This window comes from Cydia strobilella, chromosome 13 (genome assembly GCF_947568885.1).
Source record: "Cydia strobilella chromosome 13, ilCydStro3.1, whole genome shotgun sequence".
Taxonomy (NCBI): Eukaryota; Metazoa; Arthropoda; class Insecta; order Lepidoptera; family Tortricidae; genus Cydia; species Cydia strobilella.
The window spans coordinates 3,015,753-3,032,540 of NC_086053.1; the positions used below are offsets into that span (position 1 = coordinate 3,015,753).

Consider the following 16,788-nt stretch of genomic DNA (forward strand, 5'->3'; position numbering starts at 1 on the left):
CCGCGATAAAACCTATCTCCGTACCAAATGTTTAAGAGGTTACATACAACATATTGTACAGTCGTCATCAGATGTATCGGAGCGGCCATGGTGCTCACAAATATCTTATCACGCCTCCATTATTGTCAAGGCGTGAGTGTGTGTTCATATATTATTGAGCACCTCACTTTTCCTTTAATATATGACATCTATTTTAGCTTATTGTAAATACTTAAGGTCAATCAAGTGTTGCTGTTAGTATAACTGACCCCCGCCTGCATAGAAATTTGTTTGCAGGGGGGTAAACTATCTCTGCAGCTGATTATACGCTATTTTTATTGTAATATTTAGACTACGATTAACTATTAGCGTGTCAGTCACGTGTGCCTAAACACGCAATATCCACGTCTTGCAAGTTTTGGACATTTATCTCACAACTTTAGTCAACTTAAACCAATTTAAATTTGACCATTCTCTTTTCCAGAACACGTTTGGCAAGTAAATGTACAGAAGAAAGGACTGGGAGCGTCCAAGAACATCCAGGGGCTGTACAACCTGTGCTTGACGGACAAGACGCTGACACTTGTCAAGATCAAGAGCCACAACAATGTCATCAGTGATTTAGGCATCCCGGAGAAGATCGAGTACTCCTTGAAGAACATTAGAAGGTACGTATATACAGGGGCTGTAATAGACTTCACTTCACAGATACGACCCTGATTCTTACCCGGGGACCTAGCCAAGATGACAATCGTATAAACGCCGATCGAAAAGAAAAAATGTAGTCACGTGTTTATTTCCAGTTCCATACATAATTTCACTTTCGATTGGCATTTTCTAATTTTTCTATCAACAAATGTCACTTGGCTAGGAGCCACAGAGTCATACCGTCGTAGACAAAACTCCTTAAATAACCTAAGAAGATTATGTTGGGTTTCAGTTATAAATAAATAAATATTATAGGACATTCTTACATAGATTGACTAAGTCCCACGGTAAGCCCAAAAGGCTTGTGTTATGGGTACTCAGACAACGATATATATAATATATAAATACTTAAATACGTAGAGAACACCCATGACTCAGGAACAAATATATGTGCTCATCACACAAATAAATGCCCTTACCGCGATTCGAACCCAGGACCCTCGGCTTTACAGGCAGGGTCACTACCCACTAGGCCAGACCGGTCGGTCAAACTTAACACGTAAAAAAGCGGCCAGGTAGATAAAATAAGACTAGAGCATTATATCTAAGTGTAGCCAGACTTACAACGCTTCGTCCAGATGCACAGGATCCTTCTTGTATCCTGTGCTTCAAAACATGGGTGGTTTCGATGTGTCCAGGATTGAAGACCGTTTGTTATATGTAATGTATCTTGCTCATACGTGAAAACTTTTGCAGGCTTCAGTTATCTTTAAATGTTAGTGCCATAGATCTGCGATACTCACCCTCAAACTTACAATTTCAGATGCGGCGATTCAGAGTGTTTCTTCTACATGGAGGTGGGCCGGCAAACGGCGACGGGCGACGGCGAGCTGTGGATGCACACGGACGACTCCAACATCGCCCAGAGCATGCACTCCACCATCTACCAGTGAGTGTAGCCAATTTTCGCCCAACTTACTCAGTGCTGCGTTCTAACAATTTACATTTTAATCTGACAATGGGGAGCCTCCAATTCTCACCAGCAATATTAAGGAAAACTTACTTGGTTCGACTGCTGCGTTTCCCAGTGCTTGTTGGTCATTCAAAATCTTTTCGTTAATATAATAAAATTAATCAATAGCGTATTTGACTACTAGGTAAATCCATTTCTTTTTTCTAACTGTCAAAACGGTTTTGCTACCATGGAATTTATATAAAACACTAGCATGTGACGTCACAATCAAATTACCTACTCTTTATAGTTTTATACGAGTTTTAAAATAAAAATTGTGTCTAAAAATAACTGCTGTCTACGTTTCTCTATTAATCTTCTGGTGCTTTATTTCATGCATGGTGTAAAATAATTTATTTTAAATACAGTCAAACACCCTATTGTATTGAACAAGGCGTCATTGCTCTACTTCACAATCTACAATTTGAACATATTTAAAGCACTTTGCAGCTGTTTAAATAAGATAATTACGAATGACTACTTAAGTAACGTATGCGGAATGAAATTTGTACACAATTCAATGTCGTATTAAACAAATACAACATTGTATTTACTACAATGCGAGATTTTTAACGGAAGTTGTTGTACTTTATTTCCATCGCTGTCGAAAACACATATGTTGGCTTATTTAATTTCCAATTTTATCTTCCTTGGGAAAACTTTTTTATGTAACTTCGAATCACGTAATATTTGACGTTCTCATCCGTTGGACCATTGGTGTTCTCAAAATATTAATTACCTTGCCAAGAACTTAAATTTTAAGTAACAAGGTGCGTTGGGGTAAGATTGAATGGGTTATTCATGAGGGGTAGGATGAACAATCGCCCGTAATGCTTCGGCATACGGATAATTTTTTTGTCTTACCCCTTATGAGAAACCCATTCAACTTATCCCAACGCACCTCATATGATTAGTCACTCATAGATCCCATAATGCAAAAACAACTGTTTTTTTATATTTTTGACTAAATGACGTAGCCGCATTTTCACTTTTCTTTTGTTTTCGTAGACGGTGGGCTTAACTTTTCTTGAATGTTTGTCGATGCCCATGTCTTCAAGATACATATTTTTAAACAGTTTTACTGTCACATTTGAATGTTCGCGGCCGTCATTTTCTTTAATCGGTCTCTCTCAGAAAACTGGCTAATGCTGGAACGTTTCCCTGAACCATGCTTCCCAGCGGTAGTTTTTTTGTAAAGAAAAATGACGAAAAAATATTATAAACAGAGCTTTAGCTCTAACCCGCTTCCATAAAATGTTCCACTATCTTCGCTTTCGGCCATAGCGAATTAGTACTGAAGAAATTACATACAATTTCGCGACGTTGTTCTACTCGGTTGACCATAATTTCAAGACAAGGAATCCAATGCCCATGAAACTAACAGGATTAATTCACAGATATATAGACTTTAAATTAGCGTTAAGATATGATTTCAGTTTATTAATTTTTTTACTTTTTAAATGTTCAAAACTTTGTCCAGATTTAATTCCGCATACGTTATAATGCAGATTAGATACTAAAATCATCGAAAATATGCCACAGGAGTTGGCTGCGATTTTTCTAAAGCGTTTGATTGTATGAGATGACCTATACAAACTTAAGCACCAACGATCCTTTGGCATTTAGGCCTAAATATTCTTAGGTTTCACAAACACGAGTGATCCCAATGTTTTTTATTGGGATCGAATAAATTCAACCACAAACGCATAACCGTAGCTCGGAGTACCACAGGGTTCAATTCTGAATCCTATTATCTTTTTCATAATCATTCAACTTTTTTATTGAACCCAATTCTTACTATTTCAGTGCAATGCGCAACTGTGCGAAAGAGACAGAGAACGAGAGGGATCATATCACGATGCCGAAATCAGACGACGAGCATCCTCGTCCTCGACGGCAAACGGTCTCCGAAGGCCAGAGGCCTAGAGCAGGCCTTTCCAACGGTAAGTTTGAAAATTCGACCTTATTTTCAAGTGTGTAGATCTATTGTCGGTTGAGGATTGTCTCAAGAATTAAAATTGGTCGCGACTTTTATTATGATAATTCTTCTCACTCTGCTCTTAACTTAGTTGTGTTCACGATAAGTTATTGATGACTTAAACAGTTTTATAAAACTCGCAATCAGTTGCAAATGAAGCAATGCAGTTGCACATTGAGTTGGAGTTATACTTAAAATATGAAGGCAGGAAGTACAGTCAGAATCAATTAGACGGGTAGAACATGTCAAAACTATTTGCCACCCTGTGATAGTTTTTTAGAAATATAAATATCTGCGACATTATAATTGACTTATATAGTCATCTCTTTTTGTAAAACGACTAGAGAATGGTAAATAATTACTTTTGATGTATATTACCGTCTACTATTGATGCTGACTCTACACATAGTAGCGTTAGTTGGATCTACATATAGAGTTTAATTTAAAAAATGGAGACTAAAATGATCTTATTGGAATAGGTTTTACCAATTATCATCATCATCATCTGCCTACTTAACTCACTTCTAGACACAGGCATCTCAAAAAGGCTATAAGTCCCATCCCAAGCAATAACGACATATACGTGGATCCAACTTAATAGTTTGCATAAAGAAAATTTGTGATCTTCTTAGTCAAAAGATATTGCTTTATTGGTTGTCAATAACGATTATTACCAAATTTGTTTGCTATCAAAATGAATCCTTATTGTTATCCGCCTAGGGCACACTTTTGCCTGATACAAACATCACACACTAGAGAATAAAAAGAAAATATTTTCTTTTTGCAAATTTGTTTTTTGTGATTGTAGCGGTGGATAGAGTAGCATGCACAAAATGGTTTCTGGGTAAAATATATCAATGGGAAAAAAATATTAAAAAAGTCAAGATTATTAATGTGAAGATTTTTTGTATAAGATATTTTTTTAAGTGATAACTTGTAGTTAGACAGTAGTATAGTCAGCTTCGCTTGAGTACCCTTTGAAGAAAAATGTGACTAACCATACATTTAGAATTATAGTGTAAGCAAGCATTGTTTTGTGTACAGTTGCCTCGGAAATTCAAAATCCTATCCCAACATGAGAAGTGAATTCCTTACATCTTGTTCAATATAATCTATACTATGAAAAAGTTTAAAATATCTGAGCGTTATCTGGACAATAATCGCAATAGTCGGCATAGATATTTTTGATAATTGAAATATTTTAGTTACTATTTCCTCACTACATAAGAAAGCAGTACGTGTATTTTCGTCAATTTGCGGACCTTTTTTACCTTTAATATTCTTATTGGTAATATTTAACTAAACCCAATTTTCTTAAGAGAACGAATCAAGACCTTTCTTAAACTAAAACGACATACAGTCACCTGTAATTACAAGCTTTTATTAAATTCACCCTAAGTACAGTGAGGAAATGCTGCCAGCATCTATCGCACCATGCCGTAGGGGAATAGTTTTCAGGGTTCCGTACCCAAAGGGTAAAAACGGGACCCGGGACGGGACTTCGCTGTCCGTCCGTCCGTCTGTCACCAGGCTGTATCTCAAATACGATTCTGATACGATTGTGTAGACCGCCTCAGCATACTGAAGTTACAAGACATTACCATATTAAGCTAGCCTCAGTTCATTCAAAATTGAACCCTCAGACCAAGATGTAAGGTATAAATTGGCACAAATCTATTGCAGAAAAGGGCCTCTGCGTTGGCTCATGCATTAGACAATGCGTGTGTTCAACCAACACTTACTCCATAGATGACTCGGCGGCCGCCATTGCGCCTCTCACCACCAACGGTAAAGTGCACCTTAGCGCAGAGGGATAGGACGCTTTTCTGTATGGCCACGGTTATGTGTTGCGGTGGTGATAGTGCGGATGGTAAATTTGATGGACCAATCACAGTTAACTTCTGACTTTGTAATGTGGTTTTACATGTCAAAATGGGCCTTATGTATCCATAAGGTACTTTTTGATATGGCAAGCCATATATTCTTACGGTTTTAATCTATGCTTGATTGTTCATTTTAATAATAAAGAAATATTTTGAATCACTAAGAAACTCCACTGTTATACGAAATAAATGTAACGCAATAAATAACAACATTATAAATAAATAGTGTTATAATAGCAAATCTGTTACATTTTTAAATTGCACTGTAAGCCGAAGTCGAACACATAATAAGTTATTAATTTTATCGCACTTTCAAAATAAAAAAATAACCAACGAAATTAATTGCATACCACTTAATTAATTTTAGATGTATCGTGACTTGATGAGTTGATAATGGGGTTGGCCGGTCGAAATAATTAGCAGATAGCGCCAGCATAGTTTGCCCTGTCAATCCCTAGAATTGTGTCAAATTTTTTGTTTTTTGTCCCCTTTAAGCCAAATCTCATAGAAAAAGGGGCAAGCTATGATGGCGCCATCTCTGCAAACCTTTGACAGTTGCCAACCCCATTGATTTAAACAACATTTTATGTACCAAAGGTGGTTTTATAAACAAAAGCTCAGATTAAAACCGAAAAATCCGTATTCTGGCTTCTGGCGTACCGCATCATTAGCAAATGTGAATGTCGTTTCGTCTACCAAATACCTTATGCATTTTCATCATGCTATCATACAGTGGTTGTACCAGCTTATAGAGCCACAGTGATATTCGAGCCGATTCCCTCTCTCTCTTACACCAAGCAAAAGGAAGCGAGATGGATTATCGAGTCGATTCATTGTGACAGCTATATATGTGCAAGCGCCTTGTCTGAACTAACAACGCGTGAACGTTAGAGGTCGCTACTGGCTAGGTTTTTCATTCGATTTCAAAATAGTATATAATACATTGAGAGTATAAATAACTTAGGTTGTTTTATTCTATATCTGAAGCAAATTATCATTTGAGCCGATTGACAAGGGCCCATATGTAACGTCGAAGATAAATCACGTATTTATGCTCGTGTTATATATTCTGCTTCTCACGTCAATAACGAGGTAACAGAAATATCGTATATTTCAAGTTGTTTTTTGTCGTACCTATTTAAAATTCTTTTTTTTTTTATACCACGTCGGTGGCAATCAAGCATACGGCCCGCCTGATGGTAAGCAGTACAATCGTAGTAATTGAACTAGTACAATCACCTACAGAGATATTTACAAATAAACAAACTTCTATGCAGGGCGTGTCATGTATCTCTGCATCTGACTGTACTTTGCACTATTCATTATTTGAATATCTTGGTAAAATGCGATTATAAGAGATTAATTGGTTTGCAAATTAAGAAAAAGTCAAGTGAGAGTCGATAATTACGCTTTGCACCACCGACTTAGAAAACTTCGATAGCGCGATTTAGAACTTCTTATGGACAGCTTTTTTGCCTTGATCACTCCATCTATTGAATGTGGAATGATTCTACTTTGTTAGTACATAGTTCCCGGCAAGCTCGGTTCTCCATACAAACGTAGTTCCGCTCTCATTTTAAAACGACTAGCTAGATTGCTCTGAAACTTTGTACTTACAATAGGATAAGGTATATCTATGTCTCTAATTAGTTTATGTGGCTTCAGATACCATAGTTAAAAAAAGACAGCGAATTTAAGTTTTTCATACCAAACTTGTTTTTGCTCTATTTCGTTTGTTTTATAAACTGGAGCTATATAAACTAATTACAGATCTAGATATACGTCATGTCATTGTATGTGCAAAGTTTCATTACAATCCAACACGTAGTTTTAAAATGAGAGCGGAACTACGTTTGTATGAAAAGGTGCAATTCGGCCGAGCTTGCCGGGGTTTAACTGTCCATTGGTGGACCTTATGCCTTTTGTAATAAGGTTTACGGTCAGTTAACCACGTAAGGCCCAATGTGCATTACAATGTACACTCTGTTTCAATCTAATTAGAACCTTACACTAGCTGAATTAAGTAGCATTTCTTTTGTTTCATTGTTTTCTAAAACAAACGAAAGTCACCCTAATCTTCTATACAACAAGGTTCAAATTAAAAATGGGGAAACTTTGTATGGTGGAACTTACGAGGTTAACAGTGTGAGCGATGGTACCAAGTAAGTAGTGTTCGTCGCACTTCGAAATCAATAAATGTGTCGTTTTCAAGCAAATGGTACCACATTGTCGCTTGCCATAAGGACGCTGTGACAGGTTATTCGTATAAAGATACAAGCAAATTTCGTCCTTATAGCAAGCGACAATGTGGTACCTTTTGCTTGAAAACGTCACAAATTTATATGACCTAGTAAAATAAGTAAATAGTATGAATCATCTTTAGTTATTAGCGACCTCTGGTGAGTGCTAAAACTACCGCTTTGTAAACTCGTATCTTCCAATCTTGTTTAGCTATATGTATCCTGCTACTAATCTAAACATGCTGTTGGAAACTTTCTACGGATATAGACTTATAGAGTAAATCTTTTAACTATATTTAATGTTAATTGCATATTATAAAGTATATCCCTAAACTGATTTTTGAATGCAGCTTTCCACGGCGTTACTAGTGCAAGCGAGACGAATATCTACGAAACGTTATGTTATCTCGTTTCTTCAGATAATTGTTAACTAATATCTGTCAAACAAATGAGGTTTTGGGTTTTTTGTTACATAAGCCATAACGGACCTAAAATGTTACGGAAATAACGTCGCTAAAACTGTGACTCCATAACACCTATATTTTTCTCGTATGTACAGTCAAGGGCATAAATATATATACATTCCCAAAGTTTCAAAAATATGTGTACGCTCTTACGCCTTAGACAATAAAGTCGTGTTCACATATTTTTGAGCCATTTGTCTGGATCGATATTTTTGCCTTCGACTGTACATGCGCAAGCACACATTCACAACTCGAAGGGCCGAGCGGTCATTGGCTTACCTTTTACCTTATCCAATAAGTGTAAGTATGTGTGCGTACAAAATCTGCTTGTCATGAAGTCACAGCTCCGTCTTAGCGACGCGGTTTCCTTTTATTCTTCGTCAAGTTAAATAAAATGGATGATTAATTTTTTTCAATAATCCTACTTGATGTTTGTCAGATATTTGTGAGTATATACTTGTCAAATTAATTAGCTTAACACCTGTTGTTTGATTCAAGACTTAACCTTTTCGAACCGCCGTGTCAAACACAAAAGCTGTCAATCAGACGCCACGTCACCGAAGTGTCAAAACTGAAATTGAACTTTATGCATATGCACGTAGGTCTATGTTGCTCTGTGGTCTGTGACGGTTTAATCCGTCATTGGTGTCGGACCTGCGGTTCGGATATATCCGTCGTTGGCGTCGAAAAGGTTAACAAAGTAAATCTTAAGGCTTATAATGCAATAACTATAAAAAAAATATCGAACGTATGCTTCGCCGCGCTTGGCCGAAAACAGCGAATGTAATTATATTTTTTTTTTCTGAAATGACTTGGATGGCAGATGTCATCTATCATAGATAACCATAGGTTTTTTACACGGGTGCAACAGAAAAAAATAGGGTACTGATTTAGAGAATTTAAACGTAAAGTACTGAGGAGGACATTTACCATTCTAATCATTTCAGAAAAAACGCATTATATGATAAAAAAAAGTTACTTTTAATGTACCTATTTCCAATTTCCAAGTCACAAAGTCGTGTGTACAAAAAAAGGTAGGTACAGTCGCCACCAGATATATCGGAGCGGCCGAGGTGCTCAAAAACATCTGAACACGCACTCTAGCGCCTTGACAATAGAGGCGTGTTCGGGATATTTGTGAGCACTTTGGCTGCTCCGATATATCTGATGGCGAGTGTACTATATGTTTCGTTTGATGTTTTATGAAAATAAAGGAAATTATCGCTTTTGATTCTACAGTATTTGTACCTACTGATATTTTTGCGTAAACGACTTTTTGTATTGAATATTACAACTGTTATAAGTATACTAAATGTAAATTTTCTCTAGATTAAGTAAAATAATTGTTAAATAAAACTCTGAAAACGGATTATATCGCGTATATTGAATTTATAATACATCCCGACGTTTCGAACCCTTTACAGCGTTCGAGGTCAACGGGTGACTGAGGAAAAATTACAAAGTGCAAAAATACCCACATACTAAAATAATGAACAATCATAGACTATAAACTTTAAGGCTGGTTGTACATGCAAAACATGTTATGAACCGATTTTCTATGATTGTTCATTATTTTAGTATGTGGGTATTTTTGCACTTTGTAATTTTTCCTCAGTCACCCGTTGACCACGAACGCTGTAAAGGGTTCGAAACGTCGGGATGTATTATAAATTCAATATACGCGATATAATCCGTTTTCATAGTTTTATTTCATGAGTAACTATCGCGGTAACCGAAGACAATATTAAAATAATTGTTATTATTTGTATTACAAATAATGATGGATGTGATAGCATGATAGGATGTTATTCTATTAGGTGTTAAGGCATTTTGAGCATTATGACTAATGCATTAAGAGTGATCGCGCATGATCATCGGTGTTGGATATTTGATATCGTGTACACGACAATACATTATTATAATAATTTCATGATCAAGAGCCGAGAAAATATGGTATAGAAAAGATTATTACAGAATTAATAATGCAAAAATCAAATTTAATAATTAATAAAAAAAAAACATCTTAAGACGAAAGTGGAGGTTTCCTCTCTGGATATTAACATTATTTGTATGAAATCTGTGGTAAAATTCGCAAAAATCCGTTTTATACCTAAATCGCGTGACGTGACTTCGACGTAAAGCGAAGTTGCGAGATTTCGCCAAGTAATTACGAATAATTACGTAGGTACATTGCCTACCTGTCACACTTGTGTACGAATTTACAAGTGCGACAGAGAGGCAACACGTCGAACGTGATTCGCGGTAGGCCTTCAGTATCCCGCTCGCATAGTGGCATTGATCGCGGGTACCGTGAGCGGTACAGCAATATTATTATGCACGTGCGACAGAGATAAAACGGGCGTGTAGGTACAAAATACTTTGTGCTTAGCGTTCTTACTATAGCAGTTTAAACGACAGGACATTTGTCCCACAGTTATAGTCACAAAATAAGTAAATAATGTTGTCTCTACCATATATTTGCCGGCATATTTTAAGAGTGTTACGAGCGATGGTATTTATTTCATTTGGTGGTGGTTTGATTTTATTTTTAATAATGGTTGTTAATCAATTGTGATTAATTTGCAATAAGAGTAAGCGACATTGTCACTAAACTGGTATTGGTAACATGGATCAACATCATCATGGAATATCATGATAAATCATTAAAAATTTAGATTTTATGGCACCGAAATAGTAAAATACAGAAACATCAAATACTTTCAAATTATTTTAGAAGCGAATCTTTATTCTAAATATAATAATCATATTGCATACAGGTTTAAAGCCTGAATATGCTGTTTCTTTAAAATTCACAAAAAAATCTAGTAGTTCGATATTTGAGTCCTAAAAAAGATCTCTTCATGAAGGTTTATTTGAAATCCGGTTTATATTTTTGTTTTAAACCCTGACCAGGAATATATGATCACGCGCCATGTTGCGGAATTTCATTGAAACTAAATTTTTCATACTAAACTGAACTGTCACCACATACATGAGAATAACAGCGCCCTCTTGACAATGATCATATATTTCTGGTCGGGCTTTAATTGAAGCCAATCGGCTTAAAAATTGTGTCGGTGATTCTTGTTCGAATTTTCAGTCCACTTTTATAGCTGTACCAAACAAAAAAAGTAACCAGTTAAACGATAAATACCATCGCTCCATCCATGTTAACACACATCGCACCGGGTGCTTGGTGCCAGTTTGTGTAGCTTCCTTGTCTTGTCCGCAGCCGAGAACCAACCACCGAATAACTCACTAATAACCGATAAAACTGACCATCCTCGTCTCATAAAACACCACCGAACAGTCTCACTACCGACCGGGTGCCCGCTCTTTCAAGAACCGCTCAAGATAGTCCACGAGCGGACGAGATCTGCACCTTTAACTGGGGACGAAGTAGACAGGGTCACTATAGAGAGAGCTCAGAGGCACTCTTCATGCAAAGCCGTCAATGGAACTGAGACGTCGAAGAAAACGCAGTGGAACCGACGCGCTAGTACGGGGGCGCGGCTGTCTAAACTCTCGCCCGCTCATACAAAGAGTATGTATGCTTGTTCGCATGCTTTATATCGGGCGTAGTAAGGGTAGCTTGTAGTTCAACACGTTTATTAATTTGGTACCTAGATAAAGTTTTGTTAACCTAATGTCAAAACGCATTTGGAAATGTGAAATAATTGAAACAAATTTTCGTAAATATTTCTTTTTAATTTACGATTAAAAAATGTTTGGTTTAGTCATAGTTGGGTTTAGTTAATGTTTTATCTAATGATTATTAATTATTATGCTTGCTGGAATGGAATAAGTTTATTATGTACTTCCTTAGACTAAGCAAGACTTGCCTCTGTTATAGAGTAAACTTTGTTATAATAAACAATTAAATTATTGTTCGAAATAATGCTAAAGTTGATTAGATATCCTCTTTTTTGTGACTGAAAATTTGTCATAAGCCGGTTAAGAGATTTAAAATAAAACTGTATTCAATTTCAGAACATTAATGTTTGTCTCAATTTAACTATACTTACTATACCTAGTCAAGGATTAAATATTATAACATTTATTATATAATAATTATTGACATTACTTTCATGTGAAATTAATTGCTTTTACTAAGTCAATAGTTAAAAAAGTTTCTACTATATGAAAGTTATTTTTAAAGACCATTTAGGTGAATACATAAGGCCAGAGATAATAACCAAATAAACTATGAATCTTAACTCTGTTTAAGCCGTGTGTTATGGAGGGACTGGGATCGAAAGTAGAAGCGTCACTTACTTACTTACTTACTTACTTACTTACTTCGCTGGCTCAGCGACCCGAAGTGGATCTTGGCCTCCGATACTAGGTTTCGCCATTCGTTCCTATCCTGTGCGATCCGACGCCATTCAGCCGCCTTCCATTCACCATTCGCCATTCATTCACTTCATACCTAGTTTATTTTATTTCTACCGTAGAAAAATAGTTACTTTAATTTTATAGAGCGCGCGCTAAAGCTTTATAGCATTTTCTTAAATGGCACTTTTTTATATAACTGTAATTTTCGATGAGTTTCGTGTTATTTCGGATCAGACTTGACACCTCTCCCGGTCGTTATACATTGAAATATTACTTTTTTCTTCTATTGGGATAGAATGAACTCTGGATTCTGAATGAATTAATTTAAAAATTGCAAAAAAGGTCACAATCAAAATTGTGGTATTTGTTTTTAAGAAATGCTCTTCTACGTCAACTAGGGGTCTCCCCAAATATATCGACGCGGAATCGGCAAAGTCCGATAGTAAAAACCTTTATTACTACGCAATAACAGCGAAAAAGGCTTCGGCAGGCGTCGGCCGATACGAGCCGAGCCGAATGACGACTATTTCGCTCTTATTGCGCAGACATAAAGGTTTTTTCTATCTGCTTTTGCCGATTCTGCGTCGATATATTTGGGGAGACCCTAATACCGCTGGATAGCAAGCGCATATATATAATGTACCATTTTAGTAGCTTATAATTAATTTAAATATATGTTGCGGTTGTTACGGCTGCACGACGATTCATTTACTAACCTAAATAGTTTTTAATAGTTATTTATAATTTTTAAACGTTACCCGAATGATGCACGCTTACGCTATATCTTTTCATGCTAAATAAAAATTGTAAAAAATCAAAGGAATGATTCACAACTAACATTTGTGCTTTCTTTTGCAGTGTTACCTTTGCACAAAATTAGTTGTGTAAATAAGCTTTTAATTTTATTACAATGTATTTATTTGTTCAATGGAGCTCGGTTTTTCAGACTTTAGATAAATAACCAAAGTAACGAAGATGTTCTTTATTTTTTTTGTCGCATATGTAGGAGAAATAAAAATGTATTAGTGGTATATTTATCTGAGGATTGAAAACTCTTCGCCATGTACGTTGCTATTTATTTACATTCGACATAATAAAGCATTTCTAAGAATTGTAACGGAAAAGTTTCAAGAGGGACAAATACTTTAAAGTTTAGACCATTCCTAATAGCTATTGATAACAAAAAAGTCAATATGTATTTAGTCAGATATTTGTGAAAGCTAAGCTTTATTTGAATCATCACAATATCATCCATAGTATATCTTCTATACCGATAGCGTTAAATTATATCATATCAATGTTAGTTTTGTGAATTATTAAACAATATTGACACGTAACGATGTACAGTCGCCCTCAGATTTATCGGAGCGGCCAAGGTGCTCACAAATATCTCAACACACCTCTATTGTCAAGGCGCTAGAGTGCGTGTTCAGATATTTTTGAGCACTGTACTTCATTATTCATAAAACTTAACAAATCTCTGTTAAATATTTTATCTTTATTTATTAATGAAAACCTAAATATCGGCATTTTTCATAATGACCACAAAATAAAAACTAAAAAGAATTCAAGAAAAGCAGATTCTGAAAAAAAAAAATTTGGTAGTTCAGAATTCCCTAAAATTAAAATTATGATTGTATATTTATTTACAGACGCTGCCGGTCCGTTTAGGAATCGTTGCGATAGCATGCCTTCGAAGGCGTTTAAGTCTTTGGAGGTGGAAAGGCCACCTACACGGCATTCGGAGCTCATTGAAGGTAATTCACGTTGGGGGTCATCATGGAAAATAATAGCATATTACTATAGAGAACGGGAAATAAGAGATTACTTCGAAAGCGTTTAATTTGAAGGCCGAGAGTTTGTCGACACGGCATTTGGCACTCATTGAAGTTAACTTGGATTGGCAGGTCCGCCAACGCGCGCTCCCGATGACGCTTCTCAGTATGTATTGAAAAATGTCGAGCAATTTTCGACTTAATAATACGTGATTGTGATGTGTATTCGTTCCTCAGGCCTGAGTGCTTCCCACGATGAAGCTGATGCAGTGGAGTGGCACCGCACGCCGCGGATACCCGAGGAACCGGATTACTGCGAGATGGGACCCCGGGATAGGTTTAGGTAAGTAATTACAATTGTCTACTACCAGGAGTAGGTGCCAGGGGTCTAAATTTGTCAGCCAAAACACGATCCTTAGGGTCTCCCTACATATGTCGACGCGGAATCGGCTAAAGCCGATAGAAAAAACCTTTATCTCTGCGCAAGAATTATTCAATAAGAGGGAATGAGGCGTCGGCCGATGCGACTCGAGCCGAATGACGACTTTTTCGCTCTTATTGCGCAGACAAGTTTTTTTTTTTATATCGTCGTTTGCCGATTCCGCGTCGACATATGTAGGGAGACCCTGAGACGGCCATATAGCTTCCATGGGACAACGAGTTTAAGTTTAACGTCCAAGGAATGTATAGAAAATTGGTGGGCTTCTTTAAAGTTTACATGCAGTCAGCTTTAGATATAGTAGATACATGTAACATGCAAACTTTGTACGAAGGGTCATCTATCTCTGCACAGTTTGTTCACTGCATTTTCGCAGTCTTTAAAAAGTTAAGTCCTGGACTTTGACAACAATGACACCAAGCAGATCCTTTCACCAGACACTTTCTGCAATAGTCGGATCAAGTTAGTTAGCTTGGTATTGGTACAAAGAGTTCTACATGGTATTTGCAGTGACATAGTGTGGCAATGTCATCATTAAGGTAAAATTTCTGTGATATTACATTTAGAATGACACTCCCTCACTTTGTTGTGTTCAACTCGGTGCAAAGTTAGCTTGGATGGACTCTATGTTACTACTAAGAGGGTCAAGGAACAGCAAACATAAACCCTTATCTTATCCTCTCAGCAGATATTGCCCTTACCTTTTAATTTATTTAATCGTCTACTTCCAATTGGATTAAGGAAAAAGTATAACAAAATGTATCCTCCACAGTAAATTGGGTCGCGAACCAGCGAGCCATTCCCGGACCTCCTCAATAGCGGCCTCCGAGACGTCTCCAGAAAACGTCAACGATGGCTACCTTCCCATGGCACCAGAGTACCCTGCTGCGAATGATGGCTACCTTCCCATGGCACCACTAGACCATGGCCTGGTATCGGCTTCTAGCGGCTCTGTGTGTAGCGGGACGCCTTCGACAGACCCTCGGTTTAGGTAAATATAGTGTAACCTTCTCAGAAAACGTCAACGATGGCTATCTGCCCATGGCACCAGAGTACCCTGCTGCGACTGATAACTACCTTCCCATGGCGCCATTAGATCATGGCTTAGTATTAGCTTGTAGTGGATCCGTCTACTGTAGAACACCTTCAGACCCTCGCTTTAGGTAAATTTGTAGTTAACACTCCCAAAAAACGCCTGCAAATTTTTGAAAACCTAACCTCAGTGTTAAAACATGAATAAAAAATTTGATTAGACTTTCAGTGTGAGCTGGTTCCCGTTTGCAGAACTACTTCCTATTTATTTTATTATCAAGTTTGAAGATATTTATTATTCATTTATTTCATTATATTGATCAAATAAGTAACACAGTATTATAGTAAACCCAAGGCACTGTGAAACTACAGAATAAAAAAATACAAGAAGACAATACACATAAAAATTAAATCCATACTAATATTATAAATGCGAAATTGTATCTGTCTGTCTGTCTGTCTGTTACCTCTTCACGCTTAAACCGCTGAATCGATTTAGTTGAAATTTGGTATAGAGATAGTTTGATTCCCGGGGAAGGACATAGGATAGTTTTCATCCCGAAAATCATCTTTTAAGAGGGTGAAAAGCGGGGTGGAATCATGGTGGAATTTAGATAATTAATGAGTTGCCTTGTGTAATTTGTATTATGCTCAAATTGAATGATTGCTATAAGACTTTCTCCAGGCGCTAAACTTACTCTAGCTTCTGTTACTGATTCCACGCAGACGATGTCGCGGGCAAAAGCTAGTACTAAATAAACATTTGGGCGACGACATAACAGCGTGGCTCCGTAATGTCGTCCGACTCGGGCCGGGCAGGACAGGACAGGTTGGCCCGGAACCGCCGAAACACACCCTTCGGCCAGAAGTCCGCGCTTGCGATGGTGTCCTGCCGGGCTAGCACATGATTGGCGCGAGAGTATCTCGCCGCGACATATACCCGTCCCTCTTTAATCCATACAGTTAGTAATAGACGGGTAGTCTATCTCGCGGCGAGATACTG

At 37.1% G+C, this 16,788-nt stretch overlaps 1 protein-coding gene across 3 annotated transcripts in view; it reads left to right on the forward strand.

The window, feature by feature from the left end:
• Positions 1 to 16,788, forward strand: part of LOC134746435 (insulin receptor substrate 1) — a 58,407-nt gene that overhangs the window by 24,545 nt on the left and 17,074 nt on the right. The window contains exons 2-9 of one of the 3 annotated variants that reach the window (XM_063680803.1): positions 464 to 647; positions 1,451 to 1,576; positions 3,446 to 3,582; positions 5,301 to 5,405; positions 11,437 to 11,748; positions 14,192 to 14,296; positions 14,552 to 14,657; positions 15,526 to 15,744. In XM_063680803.1, the coding sequence (XP_063536873.1) occupies positions 464 to 647; positions 1,451 to 1,576; positions 3,446 to 3,582; positions 5,301 to 5,405; positions 11,437 to 11,748; positions 14,192 to 14,296; positions 14,552 to 14,657; positions 15,526 to 15,744 (1,294 nt within the window). The remainder of the gene's footprint in view (positions 1 to 463; positions 648 to 1,450; positions 1,577 to 3,445; positions 3,583 to 5,300; positions 5,406 to 11,436; positions 11,749 to 14,191; positions 14,297 to 14,551; positions 14,658 to 15,525; positions 15,745 to 16,788) is intronic. The other 2 variants (XM_063680804.1, XM_063680805.1) reach the window with 2 other exon arrangements.